Raw genomic sequence first — 19,808 nt, 5'->3', positions numbered from 1 at the left:
TATTACATAGTTTTAGGCTTGTTTTTCTTCAATAAATACGCGTGCAATTAAGTTCACACGTTAACTGGGGTTCTACATTCTCGAAGTCAATACCTAAAGGCTAAAGGGAACAAATATTATTTTTAACAGTGAAAACACATGGGAACATGTGTACTTTTTTTATCATAGTAAAAAATAATAAAATTAATAATAATATTATAATTATAAAATTAAATATAATAGATGGATATAATAAAATAGCTTTATAATTTTTTCTATTTCTCTATCTTCTCTCAATTTTACTTTCCATGCTCTTCCATTTCAAAAGTTTGATAACACCATCGAGAGTTACGGATATTTTGAAAGGATTGGATTTTGAGATAAAGTAAGTTTAATTTCTACTTTTTTTATTAGAAACAGTCTATTTTTTCTTTTCATTTCAGTTGCATTCTATTTTATGCCTTTAAGATGGTATTTAAGATGGTATTTTATCTATCTGCAATTTTAGAATCATGCTTTAATGGTTGTTTTGGTCCTGTTACGGGTGTAGAAAGAGAATAATTCAAAAAGAAAAAGTTGTGTAGGAAGTGGTTTATTTTAAGAACTCACATTAAGGTAAGAGAAGTTAATTATTTATAAATGTTTTTGCATATTTTTGTTCAAGATTAAATTGTTAAGTAAATTGAGAACTCTTGAATGTGCTCTGTAAAATAAATGATGAAATCTTATTGCTAAAATGAGATACTGCTTAGAATTTATAGTGAAATTCAATGGTATTCTGAATGATGATAGAAATGTATTGAGATGGTGGGTTAGATTGGATTTACATGTTATGTTATTTGAGTTATTGGTTTGATTATATAGTCGAATTGAATTTGTGAATCATGGGAATATGTTTAGAAGTGATAAGAAGTTTTAGCATGATTTGGATAGTTTATAATAGCAACAAGAAAGACAATATTGTTTTGAGATTGAATGAACTTTGTTTGGTTTGATGTGAAGTTTGAGTCCTAGTAGCTATTTTCAAGGGAAAATACTATTATTTAGTGTATCAAGTGAATTGAAGGAGATTTTGGGAGTGAGACTATCTTGACTAAACTAGTGTCTAACTCAGGCTACGACATCTAGACATCAAGGTGGTATGAGTCGAAGAAAATTCCAGGTGGCAGATAATATGATATGAAAGAGGATCATACTTAGGGAGCAAGTGGAGTTAACTCTATCATGGCTTGGTTTGACGACATTTGTCCCGAGTAATATAACATTAATTGGAAGGTTTGGTAGCAAGCTTAACAAGTTCAAAGTTTCACGAGTCCATACAATACATTAGTCTTCCAAAAGAGAGTGTAAAATTATTTTTATTGTCTGAGCAACATTTGGCTAATAGTTGTTTGATCAATTGGATTGAGCCATGTGGGTTTGTAGCTAGTATATGATTTGATGAATGTGAATTGTTTGGGGCTAAACTCTTTTTAACTGAGATGTTTGGATTAAGCAATGTGGTTTGACGTTGGATAGTACATGTTGAAATGTTGAATGATTGTGAATTTTGTGAGTTTTTATGTTGGACGGTAAAGAAAATGTCCACTAAATGAGTGATTGAGGAGTAGAATTATGGAGACACAAGATAGAATTGTTGATTTCATGAATGACAAACTTATAAATTGTATATCCCTTCTTCATTTATAAATTATCTTTTCCTTTTTTTTTAAATGCATTAGCTTATCCTGATATTATTTGTTTGTGTATTATTTGTTTTTTCTTTCTCTACGATGATCATTCAGGAGCAGTAGGTGCCTGCAGACAGGACTAGTAACTTTGTGCTGGACTAGTAACTTTGTACAGACAGGACTAGTAACTTTGGAGTTAAGACAAGATTTTGAAGACTACATAGTATTAGTTAAATAGAGAGTACTTCTATTTTTTTGAGGGAAATGTATTTTGGGAAAAACTTTATCTATTGTAAAACTTTAAAATAATATATATATATATATATATATATATATATATATATATATCATATTTTTGTCTATATATCACATGGCTAAGTATATTAATTTTTGTCTGAAAAAATTTAAGGATGTTACATTTATAATTTAATTATAGAGAGTTTTTATTCTTTTCTGTAAATAAACTTTTAATTAAAAGATTATTAAGTTTAAAAAAACTGATAAAATTGAGAAAAAATTATAAAATTGAAAAAATATAACAGTTATTTGAAAGTTAAAATTGTTGAAATAATGATTTTAATTTAAAAACTTATATTTAAAGGATAAAACTGAAACACACGTATTAGTGTGATGTGCATGCATCTTTACTAAATATATATATATATATATATATATATATATATATATATATATATATATAATATTATGTTAATATAAATATATAAAATAAATATATATTTATGTTAATATAAAAAAATTAATGAATTAAAATAAATAAATAACTGTTACAATAATTTTATAAACTATACGTAAAAATAACGGTTAAACTTAAAAAAAATTATATATAAGATGAAGTTGAAATAAGTAATTATGAAGAAAAAAAAATACTAAAACTCTAATAGTACGTATCTAAAATATTGAGAATAACTATGGAACAATTGAGAACATCATACACGATCTGTAGACAAATAGACTCAATACCTAAAGGTTAAGTTTGTCAACTTCTTATGTTATTTTTGAAAATACTAAAACTTAGAAGTTAGCCGGATTTAATTAATGAGATTCAGATATGATCTTGTAACTTTTAATGAATTTGAATCATTTGTTAAAGTCATTACAAATCTTATTAACTTTTGTAATAAATATTTTTTGTTTTTTTTTTCGTTTATTATTTTCATACATAATGTAGAATTTTTGTTGCGATCTCCATCGTATGACGGCACCGAGAAGGAGAAAAAAAAAAGAAAAAGAAGAAAAATCAATTGCAATAATTTTCTTGAATACATTCTTGTTTACGACAAGTCCACTTCCCAACATGAATTCAAATTCATAATGAGCTAAGTTCTAAGTATTTATTGTAGACTATCCCAATTATGTTAATTAATAGATAATTAAAAAAAAAACAATTTGAAACAGTAGAGATACTGTACGTAATAAATGCTTATAAATTATAGTGCCGTTTGTTGTATATCATAAACTTTTCGATAGTAGAGAAAAGTTGGAGTTTTACCATGTGCAGTATAATGTAATTTTTCTTTTAACTATCACATTATTCACTATTTTAGATGTAGTTTTAGAAGATAATTTCATCTGAAACTTATAAGTTAGTTTTATATTTCTTCCATTTTCACGATGATTAATTTCGGATACATAGAAAATTTCCAAATTAACTATTATTCTCGCATTTAAATGAAGTATTCATTTGTTTTCTTAATTTATAATCCAAAATAAGGTATTTTCAGAAAAATAAAGTCATTTTAAAAAGTGATATATTTGTTATTTTTCTTAATTTGTATAACTACCATGAAACCTTAAATCTACGAAAAAAAAAACGTACATAAAAAACTTATTAGGGAATCAAGACGAACATAGAAATAACAAAAAAATTGTGAAATATTAGGGAAATTTATCTCTATAAATGACAAAAATGATTGTGAAAAGAGAAAACGAAGTAAAATTGAATGATTATAGATGAAGGAAAAAACATGTATAAATGAAGAAGCGGAGTTAAGAGAAGTTGAGAGCTCCACGTAGACTATTGAGGAGACACGTAGGTTCCCATGTCAACATCGAATCGACGCGTTCATATAGCGCGGTGATCGTAGCGTATCCAAGTGTGCATGTCATTTTCGTAAATTAATGCAACCCGAAGGCCATTTGATTACCGGCCTTTCCAACGCTTGTTCTACTCGCCCAAGTTTTTCCCTCCTAACACTTTTATCCCTTGGAGTCCCTTGACCCTCGAAGGCAACCCCGCACAGAAAAAACGAAGAAAAAGGGGAGAAAGTTGAAGAGAAAAGAAATCGGCGAGAAAAGGAATCGACTGGTGAATTGAAAATCAGGGAAAGATATTTCGATTGCTATTTAGAATTGGAAAGTGACTTCAATTTCTTTCTGAGCTGCTTTGATGAGTGAGAGAGTGAAGAAGGAAAAGCCAACGGGGGAGAAAAGAGAGAGGATGAAGAACATCTTCAAGAAGCTTCATATAGGTGGCAACCACGATCCTCAGCGATCCAATGACAATTCGCCACCTGTGCCGTCGCCGTCATGCGCCGCCGATCAGTCTCAAAGCTCCGGCGCCGCTCCTGCGAGTCCCTCGTCGGCCTCGGCCACGGCGTCGGCCTCCACCGCCTTGGTTTCTCCCGGCGGAGGCGTGAGTCCGGTGGTGAATCGGCAGGACTTTTTCTCGTCGGAGGAGGAGTTTCAGGTGCAGCTAGCCCTAGCTATCAGCGCTTCCAATTCGGAGTTCCGCGACGATCCTGAGAAGGATCAGATCCACGCGGCGACGCTGTTGAGTCTAGGAGGGCTTCGAATCGATTCGGCGAGGAACAAGGACGATGCGGCCGAGGCGCTGTCGAGGCAGTACTGGGTAAGGTCTTACTCAGTTGTTGTAATCCACTTATTGCAATGTTGCTCTATCGTTGTGGTTAATTGAGGCAAAGCTGTGAATTGTAGAGGTTTATACAGAGTGGGTTTCACTCTAGAAAGACTTTTATTTATTTGTTCTTGCAGTAACTTCAGTTGTGTATTGGAAATTAGATTCGGGGCTTTAAATGTGTCTAGGACTAGCTACTCCAGTGAGGTTCGAAATGCGTTTTCGATCGGCGAGTTAAAATTTGGTATCTGCAGAAAGTAGACGGAACTTCGGTAGAATCTGATTGATAGGGCAAGCAGTGGTCAAACGATGTTGAATATTTGGGTGGTTTTTGTAGAATTGCACTATACCCCTAGAAATTTTAAACGTGGGATGCTGTTATTAGAATCACCGGGTGCTTATTTGTGTGCTTGATGTTGAAAAAACAAGGAACTTTTGTGATTGAGTTATTAAACTGATGCACTGGCAAACATTTGGTTAGACAGTTTACATTTTACACTATGATACGACGAATTTTCTGCCATAATCAGCAGTTGATTGTTGTTAGCTGTTGTGTGTGTATGACTTTCTGTGGCTATCGTTATGAAATTCCTTAGTTTTCTACGGCATAGCAATTTGAAGAAAATTGTAAAAGTATATGCTTTATACTCATTATTACACACTCACCCACTTCATCACATGGTATTGCTTATTCTGTCATTGTCTTGGAAATTTTATTTTTATTAAGTGAATATGGTCGCTGAAATTTATTTTTATCTGTTCAGCACCAAGATAGAAATAATAAAATTATAAAATGTAGTTAAGGAACATGAAACTTGTTTCACCTCCATTGATGCTTTTTCACCTTTCCGTTTAGTGACCTTTCTTGAACTGCATCTGTTTTGATTATCTTTGATTCCTATTTTGTTGATCAGGAATATAATGTGCTTGACTATGAGGAGAAAGTAGTAGATGGTTTTTATGATGTATACGGGCCCTCTAATGATTCAGTGATGCAAGGAAAGATGCCATCTCGAATGGATCTTGAAGCAAATCCTGGAGGTTCTGAGGTGGTCATTGTTAATAGAACAATTGATCCTGCACTTGAAGAACTGATACAAATTGCACAATGTATTGCATTAGACTGCCCGGTCACTAGTTTGGCACAAAGGCTTGCTGAACTTGTTACAAGTCATATGGGTGGTCCTGTAAAGGATGCTAGTATTATGTTAGCAAGATGGACAGAAACAAGAGCGGAGTTAAGGACAAATCTTCACACAATTGTATTGCCTCTCGGGTCCTTAAATATTGGGCTCTCTAGACATCGTGCTTTGCTTTTCAAGGTTAGTATTGTGGCTTTTATTGGTAATTAGATTCTAGTTAGCCGTAATGTAATTTGTTGTCAGGTTAATGCAGTCATAATCTGCTAAAAAAATCAGACACAATTACATTAAAAGAAAAAGAAGTGTAACATGATATCTGCTATTAGTATTAAATAATTATATCACCCAATAATATTCTTGAAATGAAAACATTAATAAATTAATAAATGTACTTCAGATAGTTTTCTTTAAAAATACTCATGTTGATAAAATATCCCTTACTAATCTAGCCTGAGCTTGCATTAAGAAGTATATTTGCTCTAAGTATGCTTAGCTGAAAAAAATGAGAAATCATGCTCCATTTATCAAGATTGAGTCATTAAACTTATGGCTCACTTTGCTCATCAATAGGACTAAAGCTTCTTTAGGTTTTTAACCTTGGCTTAGTTGTGATGTAGTTGCAAAGCTAGTTTTAAATACGATATTTGAGAATATATCTTCCAGTTAAATTTCAGTAATTTTTGTGTGCATTTTAGAGGATCATATTATAATTCTTTATGAATTTTATCAAGATTTGCATAACTTTTCTTGATCTATTGCCTGTGTAATAATGTACTTGTTTCTTTTCTGCATTCAGGTATTAGCTGACAACATTAATATGCCTTGTAGACTGGTAAAAGGTAGTCATTACACTGGTGTGGAGGATGATGCTGTCAACATTATAAAGTTGGAGGGTGAAAGGTTAAGGATCTTTGTATTTTCATGTATCTGTTATCTTACTAATTTGTGCGTCCATTTGCTTCTCATATGCAATCATTAAATGTCTATAAGTTTACCCAGAAAGTTTATGTGGTTCTGATATCTCCTTCTCTGCTTTCAGGGAGTTTTTGGTTGATCTCATGGCTGCTCCAGGGACACTTATCCCACTTATGCCAGCTGATATTTTGAGCACCAAGGATAGTGCCTTTAACAAGGCTTTTAATCCCAAGATTTTACCCAATTTACCTTCCTCCAAGGATAAGGAGTTTTCTTACTCAAGACCTATCCAACCATCTCCTGGTGAAGGTAGTAGTCAAAATTCTGTGATAAAAGATCATGCACTGCGTTGGAATGGAAAATCATATTTTGAGAAGTCAGAGCCTTCAAACATAGGTTTGAGAAGGGACACTGGCGTTGGTCCTTCTAAAACTTCTAATAGAGGGACCCCTAATCAACCGGAGAATTTGCCTGCTCTGTCTGGTACTTCTCTGTACAAAGGGACCCTCGGAATGAATACAATTGGTGATGGGACGAGACTTAATGTCAATGTTGTACCATATACTCAAAACAGCTCCAATGACTCTCGAAACCTTTTTGCAGATCTTAACCCATTCCAAATAAAAGGAATGGGGAAGGCCTCTGGGCTTAACAAACCCGTAGAAATTAAACCTAATAACACTGTTTCTGGTCGGCCCCCAGTACTACTGACGAAGAAGAACCGTCATGCCTACAATGAAGACCCCAGGAAAACTAATTATAACCCTAATGAGTACAAACCTCCCTTGTTTGTTTCCAATGGTTCTTCTACATCTGAAAATGTTGACCATAGTTCCAAACCATTATATAATTCAAATTTAAATAATGATGTAAATGTTCAAACTTTGGCACATGTTACTGGTTCAGTTTCATCATCTGTACCTGAACTGAACCAGATTGAGGATCTCAATGCTGATTTTGGCCAGGGGGGTCTGGAAAATTCTCAAAACTTCATGGTGGAGGCAGTTAGAGAACCTGATAATGCCGAAATCAGACATCACGACCGGAGGAAGCATACTTATGACAGATTCCTGGGAAACAATTTCAAACTAAAGGAACCAGAGAGTCCTAGCTCATCAATTGATTCCATCACAAACAGGGTGGATCAAATATTGGATGATGTAGATGTTGGTGAATGTGAGATTCCATGGGAGGATCTTTTTCTTGGTGAAAGAATTGGTATAGGTAATGTACATGATTTGCTTTCATTTTCTTCTTGAAGCGTCCTTAATATTTACTGAAAATTGGACAGTGCTCTGATTTACTATTTGATTTACTGGGGCTCCCAATTGATGCAAATCAATCATTAATCTAGCAGTAATCTCCACCCTATTTTTAAATTGATTATTTTATTTTTATTTCTATTTGTGCAAACATGGTTATGTCAAGCTCAATTAACTTTTCAATATTTTATATTTTTTACATGCGCAATACCATTTTATATGTGATAGTTGGGGAGGCTGGTAGTGTGCTTTAAGTATTCCACTTGTTTCTGAGTTTTTTTTAATATATATGTTCATCCTTTCTTTCTAATAGGTTCATACGGTGAGGTATACCATGCCGACATGAATGGCACAGTGAGTTCTTGAATTCCTTTTCATATTTGTTGGGAATATTATTGTTATAGATTGAATTGGAAAATTCTTATATTGTCATATTCTTAGTGATGGTTATTCTGAACTTCTATCTGCATTATTCAAATGTAAAAGTGATCTCGCTAATTAATATAAAGATATTACCTGATCAGGTCATTTAGATAACATTCTTCAAAAATGGGTAGATGTTATGTAGTTTCTGTAGTTGTCTATATGCCTAGTAACTCGTCATTCTTGTGAAGTGAGATGGATGCTTAATACTACAGTAAATGGGTTAAAAAATGAGAATAGAATTATTGCTGAGTTGGGATTATGTTTTCATATAATGTGTCTTCATTTTAGTGTCATCATCAACAACAATTTAATAAACATGATTGCGTTACTAACTAATTCAATTTAACTTCTGCTAAAACTAAAGCACAAGATCAACACCCAATAATCAGTAAGAGTTTGGGGAGTTTATATACTAGACCCTTGTTAAATTTTGCCAAAACATCCGAAGGAAAGAAAAGGAAAAAGATGAAAAAGCTGATGATCTCTTTTAGGCTACTGAAGTCTCAAAATCATAACTCCCAGTTTCTTAATTTCAGAAGTTTTAACCAAAACATAAAGATTTATGTCTCTGATTTTCTAAATCATGATCCACTGTTGAAATATCAGGAGGTTGCTGTAAAGAAATTTTTGGATCAGGACTTTTCAGGTGCTGCATTGTCTGAATTCAAAAGAGAAGTAAGTACTAATTTTGTTTTCTGTTTTGCTTATTTTATTTGTATGAGAGAAATGAAAAGAGATAGTGTACACTTGCCAATTTAAAGAAAATAATTTTGTTACTTTCAATTTAAAACTACATAGAAGATTTGAGCATAAATACCAATAGGGAAAAATAACAAGTTAACTTGGTAGGCAGTGGTTTCATGGTTAAGGATCCATTTGACCTTTTTAAAGGCCAAAATTAATCTGTTTTCCATCCTTTTTGCTGCAAGGTACGGATAATGCGTAGGTTACGTCATCCAAATATTGTTCTTTTTATGGGTGCTGTTACTCGTCCTCCTAATCTCTCAATCATTTCAGAGTATTTACCAAGGTATATAACTTTTTTCCATTATGTCATTTTTATAAAATAATAATTACCTGTTGACCATATTATTTGTCCTTGGAATCCTTAGCTGTTTCCCATTTTACTCTTTCCACGTTTACATGCCTCACCATTGTTACTGATGTCCATTTTGCAGAGGAAGCTTGTACAGATTACTTCATCGCCCTAATTGTCAGATCGATGAGAAACGAAGAATAAAAATGGCTTTGGACGTGGTATGAAATAATTACACTTCTCCCTTTTCAACCATCATTTATACCAATAAACTTTCACATTTTGAACGCTCCAAATTTACAGGCTAGGGGCATGAATTGCTTACACACCAGCACACCTATAATTGTTCACCGAGATCTAAAGTCTCCAAATCTTTTGGTTGATAAGAACTGGAATGTTAAGGTATATGATTGACAACTCATACTGTCCCTTTGCCTTGTTTGTCATTGTTTTTCATTTGTATAGGCTCCTGAATTCTTTTTCTGCTATATTAAATGTATCTGTTCATTAGTTTAGTGAAGTCAACTAGATTGGTTTGAAAAACATGGTGTTTGAGTATAGTTATCTGATTATTTGTGCAACCTGCATGTTTTTTTTTTTTTTGGATTTCATTTCTGATCACGTTACATAGAAAGCATTCTATTTTCATGATATTTTGTAAGTCCAGTCTTGGTATATTATACGAAGGGTGATGTAATGTAAACACATGCTACTATATGCAATGTGTTGTTTCTGCCAACTATCAACTTCTGAAATTGGAGAGATGAACATGTGGAAGTCCACATCCACCTAAATGGTCAATTTTGTTTCATGTTAAACTTGTGTATGGTCAACTTAATAAATTGGTGAGTATATAAGGCTAGTTAGTTGTATATAGGAGGTACCATATATGGCAAATATAATAATAATAACGACAACAACTTGATGATGATGTCTTGTTGAAATTGTGTAGTCTTACGAGTGAAAAACAGATTTTTGTGTTACAACAGTTGTGAAATTTAATAGTCTTAGCCAACTCAAACTGATATTTGGATTTTGAATAAACCCAACCAGATACAGAAAACAAAACCAGATCAGTATTGTAGTTGGGTTGCTTGGGTTTGGTCAGGCTTGCTTGGGTTTTGAACAGTTGTAATCATATGGCAAATGTGGGTTTACAATGTGAAGGATAATTTTGTGGGTATTATTTTTTTCGAACATATTTCTTGAATTATGTATTCGTCAATTGCTGAGTTATTGTTTATTTTGTATGATCTTATTGGCTATGTTAGTTGTAAGTAAGCCTTTCTTTCTACAGGTATGCGATTTTGGGTTGTCAAGGTTGAAGCACAACACTTTTTTGTCATCCAAGTCAACTGCTGGAACGGTGAGAATTTGGGAAAATCTGTATTATGTATAGGTCTTTTCTTACGCACATGCAGCGTGTCTTATCTGCCTTTTACATTTCACTGACATTATTTTTTCGATATATTAGCCGGAGTGGATGGCTCCTGAAGTTCTCCGCAATGAACCCTCAAATGAAAAGTGAGTTATTAATTTGAGATGAAGGTCTTTCTTATTCTTGATTGTCATTATCATTTCATATCGTATTTGTGTAATCCATGCTTGTCCATAGTTGCTTCACTCTGCTGGTGGATGTATTCCTAGGTCAATTGGGATTGGATTTGGGAGGAAATCAAGTCCAAACCAATCAATTTTCATTAGCTCAGATTTAAAAAATAAATAAAATAAATTCAAATCAAACCAAGTCTGATGAAAGAATGAATTGGTGCGGTTTAGTTCAACTGGATCCAATGATATCCAGATATACAAAATTCTATTTGAGAAATAGGAAAAACGCATAATTTTATTAAAAAAGTTGCGCTTAATTCTATGATTAAAAGTGATAAGCCACATTTTTGTATTGTAAGTAATTGACTTACATCAACAAAGTCATGGCAAAAGTTATAAAAAAGAATTATATAATCATATATGAAATTTCATATATAGTTAATATTAATAAGAAACATATATAATTTGGTTTGGTTCAGGTTTTTTGGATTTGTAAATCATAAATCCAATACATAAACTAATGAACATAAGACTTGATTGGTTTGGTTCGGATTGAATTTGAGTTAAAATCTTAACCAGTTTAATTGGTTTGGTTTGGATTATCGGGTTGATCCAAACCGATGAACATCACACCCCTATCTGCTAGGCCCTCTTTACATATTTTCGCTTGATGAAAAACATTCTTAACCCATATTTCGTTGTTGTGTTCAATTACTGAATTGTTTTCTCCATTCATAAAAAGCGCATTTTTACTTTTATCTGTAATTATAAAACTTAGCGCCTGGTAGACATGGCTATAACAGTTTTAGAAGCAAAAGTCTGGAAATTTATGATCCTTATTTAACATTTTGAACATGTATTTAGATTCAAATATTTGCTTGTTTCTTTTATTGCTGTCTATTGAATGCATCTCTATTAATCATCATATCAAATACAGATGCGATGTTTATAGTTTTGGAGTCATCCTATGGGAACTTGCTACATTAAGGTTGCCGTGGACTGGAATGAATCCTATGCAAGTTGTTGGTGCTGTTGGTTTCCAAAATCGTAGACTTGAAATTCCTAAGGAAGTCGATCCTATAGTTGCAAGAATAATCTGGGAGTGTTGGCAACAGTAAGCATGTTCAGCTTTAAATTTGATTTATTCCTTTTCTTCTCCTTCTACACATCATTAAATGATTTGTGGAAATTTTGCAATTAGACTTATTTTCCCTCTCCCTGTGACAGGGATCCAAATTTGCGGCCCTCGTTTGCACAACTGACAGTGGCTCTAAAGCCTCTTCAGCGTCTGGTTATCCCATCGCATCAAGACCAGGTACCTCCACTCGTGCCGCAGGAGATTTCTGTAAATTCCACCCCATGAAAACTCTCGCCTCAAGTGTGAATAAGTAGCCATTCTGCATAGTTATGTGCGTATAAAGGTAACAAATAAAAAGGAAAAAAAAAAATCGAAACTTGTAACGGCAAATGTTTGTGTTGAGGGAAATATCAACTGCAACTTCACTGCGGCCAAACAACTGCAGAGAGCCATTTTGTATTTGTTGTGATAGCTTGTCCGAGGAACTAAAACTCGGTAATATGTAAATTACTGTACTTCACAAGCAGAAATTTCTATACTTTGCAAAAGGTACGTTTCATCGGGATTGTCTAGAATTTGACCGTGTACCATGCTCAAGTTAACGTATTTTTGCGCTAGTGTGTTAACCTTATTATTCGTGATAAATATTTTCATCAGGAGTCATTTTGCTAGCAAGTAAGAATAATTAGCCGTATGCTTTTTTATTTGTCTATACCTCCGAAAGGATTCCACCCTTTACTTGTCAATTCCTCCTTCTCCACCGACCAAAGCATTTACGCAATCGCAGCATTGATGCCATATACGTTGATTTTGTTAATTCTCTTATTCTGCCATTTGTTTGTCGATAAGTAATTCATACCATATCTAGCGAGGGAAGCTGTTCAATGTTTTTGGTTGAATTATAATTTTGATTTTCATCATTTTCAATTTTTAAAATTTAAATACAGCTACTTTATAATGCTATTTTTTTAATGAGAATGTTAATGAATCAAAATAACAGCATGTCAAATTGGAAATAAGTTAAAATTGTATATTTTTAAAAAATTAGAACTATAGTTGTAAAATTATTGAAATCAGTAAAAGTCCCTAAACTACATTTTAAGTTTCTCTTAAAGAGTTTAGGCTTGTATAACTATTAATTGTGTTTGTATTATGTATGAATGCATTGTCCATGAACATTAGTGTATTTTTCTTTCATATGAATGTAGCTAATAAAATATTTAAAAATACAGTATTTTGAAAGTATTTGTATTATCCGTTTTTCTCTTAAATATGTTTTTATTCTTTCAAATTTGGCATACATTTATTGACGGTTTTCTAAATAAATTTAAAACTTTTTTTAATTTTTACAATTTGAAAAAAGAAATCTCTTAATTGCTTAAATGTTGTTAGAATAAATATATTTTTTAAAAGAAAAATGTGTATACATATAATAGAAGTTTTGATAATAAAAATACTGAACTAAAATGGATTGCCTTGCAAACAAAGTATTGTATGTAGACTTACAAACTTTTTTTTTTTTAAGAAAAGATATAAGACAAATTATTTTTAAATTTAGATCACTCGAGCTTATTGTGATAAACACTAGGATCTAAAACTGAGGGAAGCTTAAAAACATCAGAATAAAAATAGAATACCATAAAGGTTGTACCTCGTCTGAAAGAAACAAACAATAGAAACAGTAAAAAAAATTGTTTCACTGTTGTGTCCCCAGTGAAGGCTAAAAACAGTTGTATTCATACAAAGGTCATGATGTCAAACTTCAGTGAGTTAGTCGTAACAAGTAGTTACACAATCACATGTGCAAAGGTCCAATACGACCCAACAAGCTTCGAAACAGAGAAAGATCATGTTAATGAAGTAATTAACAGATCCCAACCCAGAAAACACCAAGAAAACACACCCATTACTATACCACTCCCTACTATTTGTTATGGACAAATATAAATTGCAAAATGTTAAACATGCAATCCCTTCAAAAAATCTGCAACCTTTATGTCATTTGACACTTATATCAGATCAGACATCCTTCTTCTGTGACGACCCAGTGAAATTCTCAAGCTTTGGTCTGAAGATGTTACCATTCTGCTTCGAGGGGTTGTGACTTTTGGTTCCAAATCATTGCATTTAGGCCTTTCTGTGAGAACAGGCTCTAGAATCGGAACACTATCTGCTTCAGCATGCCGAGATTTTCCATTTGAACTTCGCAGCAATGCTTTGATACGGATATCTGAATAACTCAACGATTGGGAATACGAAAAATGGATGGAACTTCTCGACACCATTGTTGATCTATGGCTTTTCATTTTCACAGTGCCAATGTCTCGCTCTGCAGCACTTTGTCTTTGGCGACTTGCAACTGTTGAAGTCATGAATCGAGGCATTGAGTTGGAGAAGTTTGTTTTGATAGATTTCTTAGATGCTTTGGGGGTTTCAATCACCTCTTTCACATCATCTTTGGGACTGCTTGAGGCTTTCATGTCATCACTTTCCACAAGACTATCTGTGACTGTTAAGAGCTTTTTACTATCGTTTAACTTCAACTCAATCTTCTCTGTTTGTTCCCTTAAATTCTGGCGTTGTTTTTCAGCTTCCTTGATGTCTTCTTCTAGATCCATAATCTTCTTCTCCCTTTGCTTCTTCACTTCCTACAGTGTACGCATGCATTCAGCAATCTTCAAACAGTATCTACTGAGGAACTAACTTGCTTAAGAAAAAGTTAAGAAAGTTACCATGGACACTTCTTTGTTGGATTCTATTGCTCTCGCTCTCTTCGCAAAGTTCAAGGAGCAAATTGTTTCACAGACATCTTCTTCAGAAGGGCTTATATGCACGAGCATCAAAACCTTTGAGCCGTACCCTTGAGTATGTGGTTACAAAGATCAGACCTTTTATATTTTAGATATAAAACAGCACATGCTAACACAAACGTAAATATTTCAACTTCTATGAATTTATAATTTTGTACAAGTTTTAGTGCACAAAAGTTGGTGGTGTACAATTTAGTTTAGAAATCAAGAAATAATATCATACCAAGAGAATCTTTGAGTAATTGAGTCAGCTTGCTATTCCTGCAAGCAAAGTAGCATGAATCACTAACCACTTGTACTTTGACTGTCTAGAAAGAAACAAGGATAGTATAAAAAACTAGCCACAGTAAAATAGGACTCAGTAGCTGAATTGATTTTTAAGGCACTCAAAGGATCTAGCAGCTGGAACATAATTGGCAGTGACAGAAACAAATTCGAGTTCAGATTCTCTTCTGGGATTTTTTATGTTGTTCTATACATGGATGTTAATATATTAAATTTCTTTTATGAAACATCAGAATCAGGGTCCACCAATGTATTTTAAAGATACAGAAGAAAATGTATTTACCTGTAAGGCACATGACCCCTCTTCCTCTTCAAAGCTGCAACAACATCAGCTAAAGCTGAAAGAGAAAGATTAATGGCTCTGCCCTCATCCAGTGTGAGTCCTTTGGCTCCAGTTTTAAGCAACCGTTCGCTGCCTCCAAGATCAACCATCCACAGTTTGCTTACTTCACTTTTAGCTTCCAAAGCATCCCCACGTCGAAATATGCTTATCCTCGTTAAGCTAGATATATGAAGCTAAACAGATAAAGTAACCATCAAGCTGAGAAAACCATTAAAATACTTTTAAGTATCTAACTACACCTATCACCCACCAGTGTGACCTGCTTGATGCTTCATTCACATTAGTCCACGACGTAGATCTGAACCTTCTCCCCTTGTTGTACCACCATTTCGCTTTCGCATAATCACTTATTTGCACTTCAGAGAGACCCTCAATTTCAATCAACCCCTTTGGATCGGTTTGGATGTTCAGATTGCTATATAAAGGGGTTAGTTAGTTAGTTAGTTTAGGTAGTTATCCAGATTTTCGTACATACTATTCTGCAGAATTCAATCATTGAAATCTCAAGTGAATACAAAAAAGGAACAAAAATATGTTACCACTTTGTCATAGGTTGTTCATGTGCTCTACCAGACGGTTTTGGAGCTAGCAAATCCCTGAGATTGCCCATATAAACTTCTAACATGCTCATCGAAAAGGTGAAAGCAGATGAGCTATCCAAAGAGGCTTGATGAAAGAGCTCTTCAAGAGCACGCGGAATAATCCCAGGTTGTTCGTTTGTACCATCCTAAAAAGAACTATTCCTTGTCAATGCTGCAACGTATACTAGGTAACAGAAGTGTTTAGCACAAGCACACAAATAACATCAACACAACGTTGAATTGACTAACCATGGTGAATGTCTTGCCTGTGCCTGTTTGACCGTAAGCAAACACACATACATTGTGCCCGTCCATTGCAGATCTCAGAATTGGCTCAACCTCAACAAATACACTTTCTGCAGAGTTCAAACAAGCGCACAATACCCTCTTTAGTACAACTACAATAAGATAATCAAAATTCAGAAGGACACCAACACTTAATAATACTAGCCTTGGCTTGTTTCTTGAGTAAAAACTTTATCAAACTCAAAATCTTTCCTTGTTCCTCCCCACTTAACCCGAATTTTCTCTGGTCCAGCTGATACCGGCTCAGAAATTCTTCTCTTCTCCGTTACCAGATTTGGTCGAATTCTACAAAATACCCGAATGCTCCCTGGATAGCAAAACACAATTCTCCAACGGTTTGTAAACAATTAACAATAACCTTATTTAGTCAAATATATAATTAGTGTATTAGTTAGTACCTTTGATATCCAATATCTTGCTCAGTGCTTCTCTTCGTTTTTTATCCAATTTCTTCTGCTTGACCCTCAACTCCTCTATCTCTCCTACACAAGCAATTCAGCCCGACCCAGAAGAATGAATCAGCAACATTTATTTCACAGATTTAAATCCATAAACCATAATACCAAGAAACAGAGACATGGGTGTGACTTCAATTATTCATACTCTCTAAATTGGATATAAAGTGCTCAAGCTCGTTCTTTTGGTGTTCTGGCACGACACCCACATCAGTGTAAACGGTGGAAACAGGTGGGGACCCATCACCTGAATCGGAATCTGGGTTCAAATCCAACGAGGGTGACTTTGAAACCTCATTTGCATTTTCTGATGCAAACAGAACCTGCTCTTCTCCGTTGGGAACAGGCATTATCACTACCCAAGAACATGAAATGAAACACGCCCCTAAATAAAAGACCTTATATAATAAGACACGATTATGAAAGCTATAGAAGCTATCACTGCTACCTAGTACTACTCAAAGATCTGTTCTTTTCCTATTTTCTCGGTTCCTATCAGCTAAAAGTCAATCTAGCTGACTCACGAGAAACAACGATCAACGAAACAAAGCTTCTAGACACCCACTATAGGTTGAACTTGAACCCCTTAACCTCGAGACACGCAACGGAACAAGTTAAACACGCGTTATAATGAAACTGTAATATAGAAGAAACATTTCCCATGATTCATGTAACGTAAACCATAAACCCCAAAAGAAAAAAAAAAGTAAACATAAAAGGAGAAAACTGTTTGAAGAACTAGTAGGATCAAAGTTCAAAAGACTCCAAGCAAGCACGGATTTTCAACTCACACACAACGAAGTAAAAGGTGTAGAGAGGAAGTTGGTTATTTTCAATGATTGAACACTGGAGGATCCTGATTACTGATTGGGAGTGAAAAAAGGAGTATGTTTGTAGTACTACAATAATAAGAAAAACCAGTAATAATAATAATAATGATAACAAGAACAGTGTTGGAGTAAGAATCTTTTTGGTTGGTCGAGATGAGATCTTGAACTTGAATTGTGAACTGTAATAGAGGTTGGGTTTTGATGGGAGCGTGAGGAGCGGAGTGGCAGAGTTGAAATTAAAGCGAAAAAGATGTTCCTTTTGCTTACAAAACTCACTACTCAGTGTCAGTGCTTTTGAGTTAAACTTTGACCAGAAGCAAGCAATGGAGAACGTGGTTGGTTCATCCTTTCTGGCATTGTTTCAGACAAATTCTTAATTTGTAACATTCAAAAAATTTATTGAAGAGAGAGATTTCTATACTCTGTTTATTGCATTACATAATAATTACGTACTACTACACGTAATATATTTGCTCCCTATATAAAGAAATAAAGAAAATAAATACAACTGTACGTGGATTCACTCATTCAGATGGTACATTTTATATTCTATTTATTTCGTTACATTTTAATTTCTACATCAAGAAAATAAATAAATGAGGTTCAGATGCTTCTACATCTTATAATATGTCATTGTGCTCTTTTATTTATTTATTTTGTGTGTTCGCTGCATTTTAAAGTCTGCTAAGAAAAATAGAACTCTGTATGTACCAACCATCTGTTGTAATATGGTCCAGAATATTTAAAAAGTAATGACCACGTTTACTTGTCAAACATTTTTTAAAAATAATAATAAAGTCTTGCATGAATTAAATTTTGATTTAAATACAATTTTGTCTTTCAAATTTTGAAGTTCATTTATTTTTGTTTTTTAAATTGTTTATTTTAATTCCTTTTCCAGTTCATCTTGTCAAGTGTTCCTCTGTGCTACCCTTGTTGGCAAACCTCAGAAAAAACAATCGATTTTGGTTTTCACACCTTGGAACCTGTAATTATTAATTTTTTGTATCAATCCTTCTGCTACCTGTCGATGTCTAGACATGTGTTCGTAAATATTAATATCGAAGTGTTTGGTTGGTTATTGAAAAAGTTTAGCAATACCTAATTATTGGCATGATTTTGTTAGAAAGGAATTCTCATTTAAGCCTCATTTCAGATTTTTCTTTTCATTTTAAATTTCGTTAAGAAAAAAAAATTAAGTAGTAATAATATTATAGTTAAAATCGAGATTGAATCCATAAGATAATATAATTTTGCATAGTATTTTTAATTTAGATTTCACGTTTCATCGCAACAAACTTGTAAAATTATATAGGTATTGAGCAAAATCGTAAAATCATATGAAATGTCATTTTTTTTAATTATCAGTTGTATCATGTGTTTAACTTTTTTGGTGGATGATTTAAGTTTACGTAAAATCTAAACTTAATAATTAAAAGTTAATGCAATTATTATTTGTGACGTAAGCTCAAATATTATTTAATTAAAAATTTATGTAATTAGAATTATTTTTTATTTAACATGGGTTCACTTATCCTGAATTAAAACAAAATACAAACACAATTAGAAATTAAAGTGCTATCTGTTTGTAACCTTCATCTTCCTATTGAATATATATTTATTGTATATAAGAGATTTTTTCTGGTTTTTATTTTATTTTATTTTTTAAATAATTTATTTTAAAATTAGAATTATTATTTTATCAATTTTATCTTTTATATTTTAAAATATAACTTAGTAAAAAAAATATCACATTTTAAAATTATTATATTATAAGAAATTGATTTTAAAACTAAATACCATATTTTGATTCTATTTAAGTATAGATGGACTCTTAAAATCTGATATATGATTGCTTATGATATAACAATCTCATTCTAAATGAACCTCATTATATATTTCTTATCACTTATATTAATGCTAAATATATTTAATGTAAATTTGAGTTTTTTTTTTTGTTCTTGTCAATTTGTACAAACCAAAGTTAAATTCAGTAGGTAAGGATGCACTAAAACAAATTATCCGTCACCATAAATTTAGATTTTTTTAATTCCTTTATTAAGTTTATCAAATTTAACATTGAAGTATATTTTTTAAATATTATACTAAATTATTTTTTCTTCTGTTTATTCTTTTATCTTTTAACATTTGACATTTTTTTATTGGAAACTAAAATGCTCTTAATGACGTGATAATTTATTGTATCCAATAATTAATTGTCATCATTCATTAAAGACATTTTTTATACATATTAAATGTGTACA

The 19,808-nt window shown here is 32.8% G+C and overlaps 2 protein-coding genes across 2 annotated transcripts; one reads left to right on the top strand and one right to left on the bottom strand.

Moving 5' to 3' along the window:
• The first annotated feature begins 3,827 nt into the window (after positions 1 to 3,827).
• Positions 3,828 to 12,579, top strand: LOC114190213 (serine/threonine-protein kinase EDR1). Its single transcript, XM_028079011.1, has 13 exons — positions 3,828 to 4,518; positions 5,439 to 5,846; positions 6,463 to 6,566; positions 6,706 to 7,805; positions 8,157 to 8,197; positions 8,876 to 8,944; positions 9,199 to 9,299; positions 9,448 to 9,526; positions 9,609 to 9,707; positions 10,603 to 10,671; positions 10,780 to 10,829; positions 11,794 to 11,970; positions 12,084 to 12,579. Exons 1-13 carry the CDS (start codon positions 4,057 to 4,059, stop codon positions 12,217 to 12,219), a joined length of 2,895 nt encoding a protein of 964 aa, XP_027934812.1. The 5' UTR covers positions 3,828 to 4,056; the 3' UTR covers positions 12,220 to 12,579.
• A 1,037-nt stretch (positions 12,580 to 13,616) lies between these two features.
• Positions 13,617 to 17,838, bottom strand: LOC114191880 (kinesin-like protein KIN-14U). The gene is made up of 10 exons (XM_028081325.1): positions 16,863 to 17,838; positions 16,658 to 16,741; positions 16,405 to 16,566; positions 16,203 to 16,309; positions 15,912 to 16,099; positions 15,623 to 15,787; positions 15,313 to 15,531; positions 14,968 to 15,005; positions 14,667 to 14,794; positions 13,617 to 14,582 (listed from the first exon to the last, which is right to left on the bottom strand). The coding sequence occupies exons 1-10, from the start codon at positions 17,062 to 17,064 to the stop codon at positions 13,944 to 13,946; spliced, it is 1,932 nt and encodes a 643-aa protein (XP_027937126.1). The 5' UTR covers positions 17,065 to 17,838; the 3' UTR covers positions 13,617 to 13,943.
• Positions 17,839 to 19,808: the final 1,970 nt, after the last annotated feature.

This window comes from Vigna unguiculata, chromosome 7 (genome assembly GCF_004118075.2).
Source record: "Vigna unguiculata cultivar IT97K-499-35 chromosome 7, ASM411807v1, whole genome shotgun sequence".
NCBI lineage: Eukaryota > Viridiplantae > Streptophyta > Magnoliopsida > Fabales > Fabaceae > Vigna > Vigna unguiculata.
Note: the sequence above shows the minus strand (reverse complement) of the source record. Positions and strands in the feature narration are given on the sequence as shown.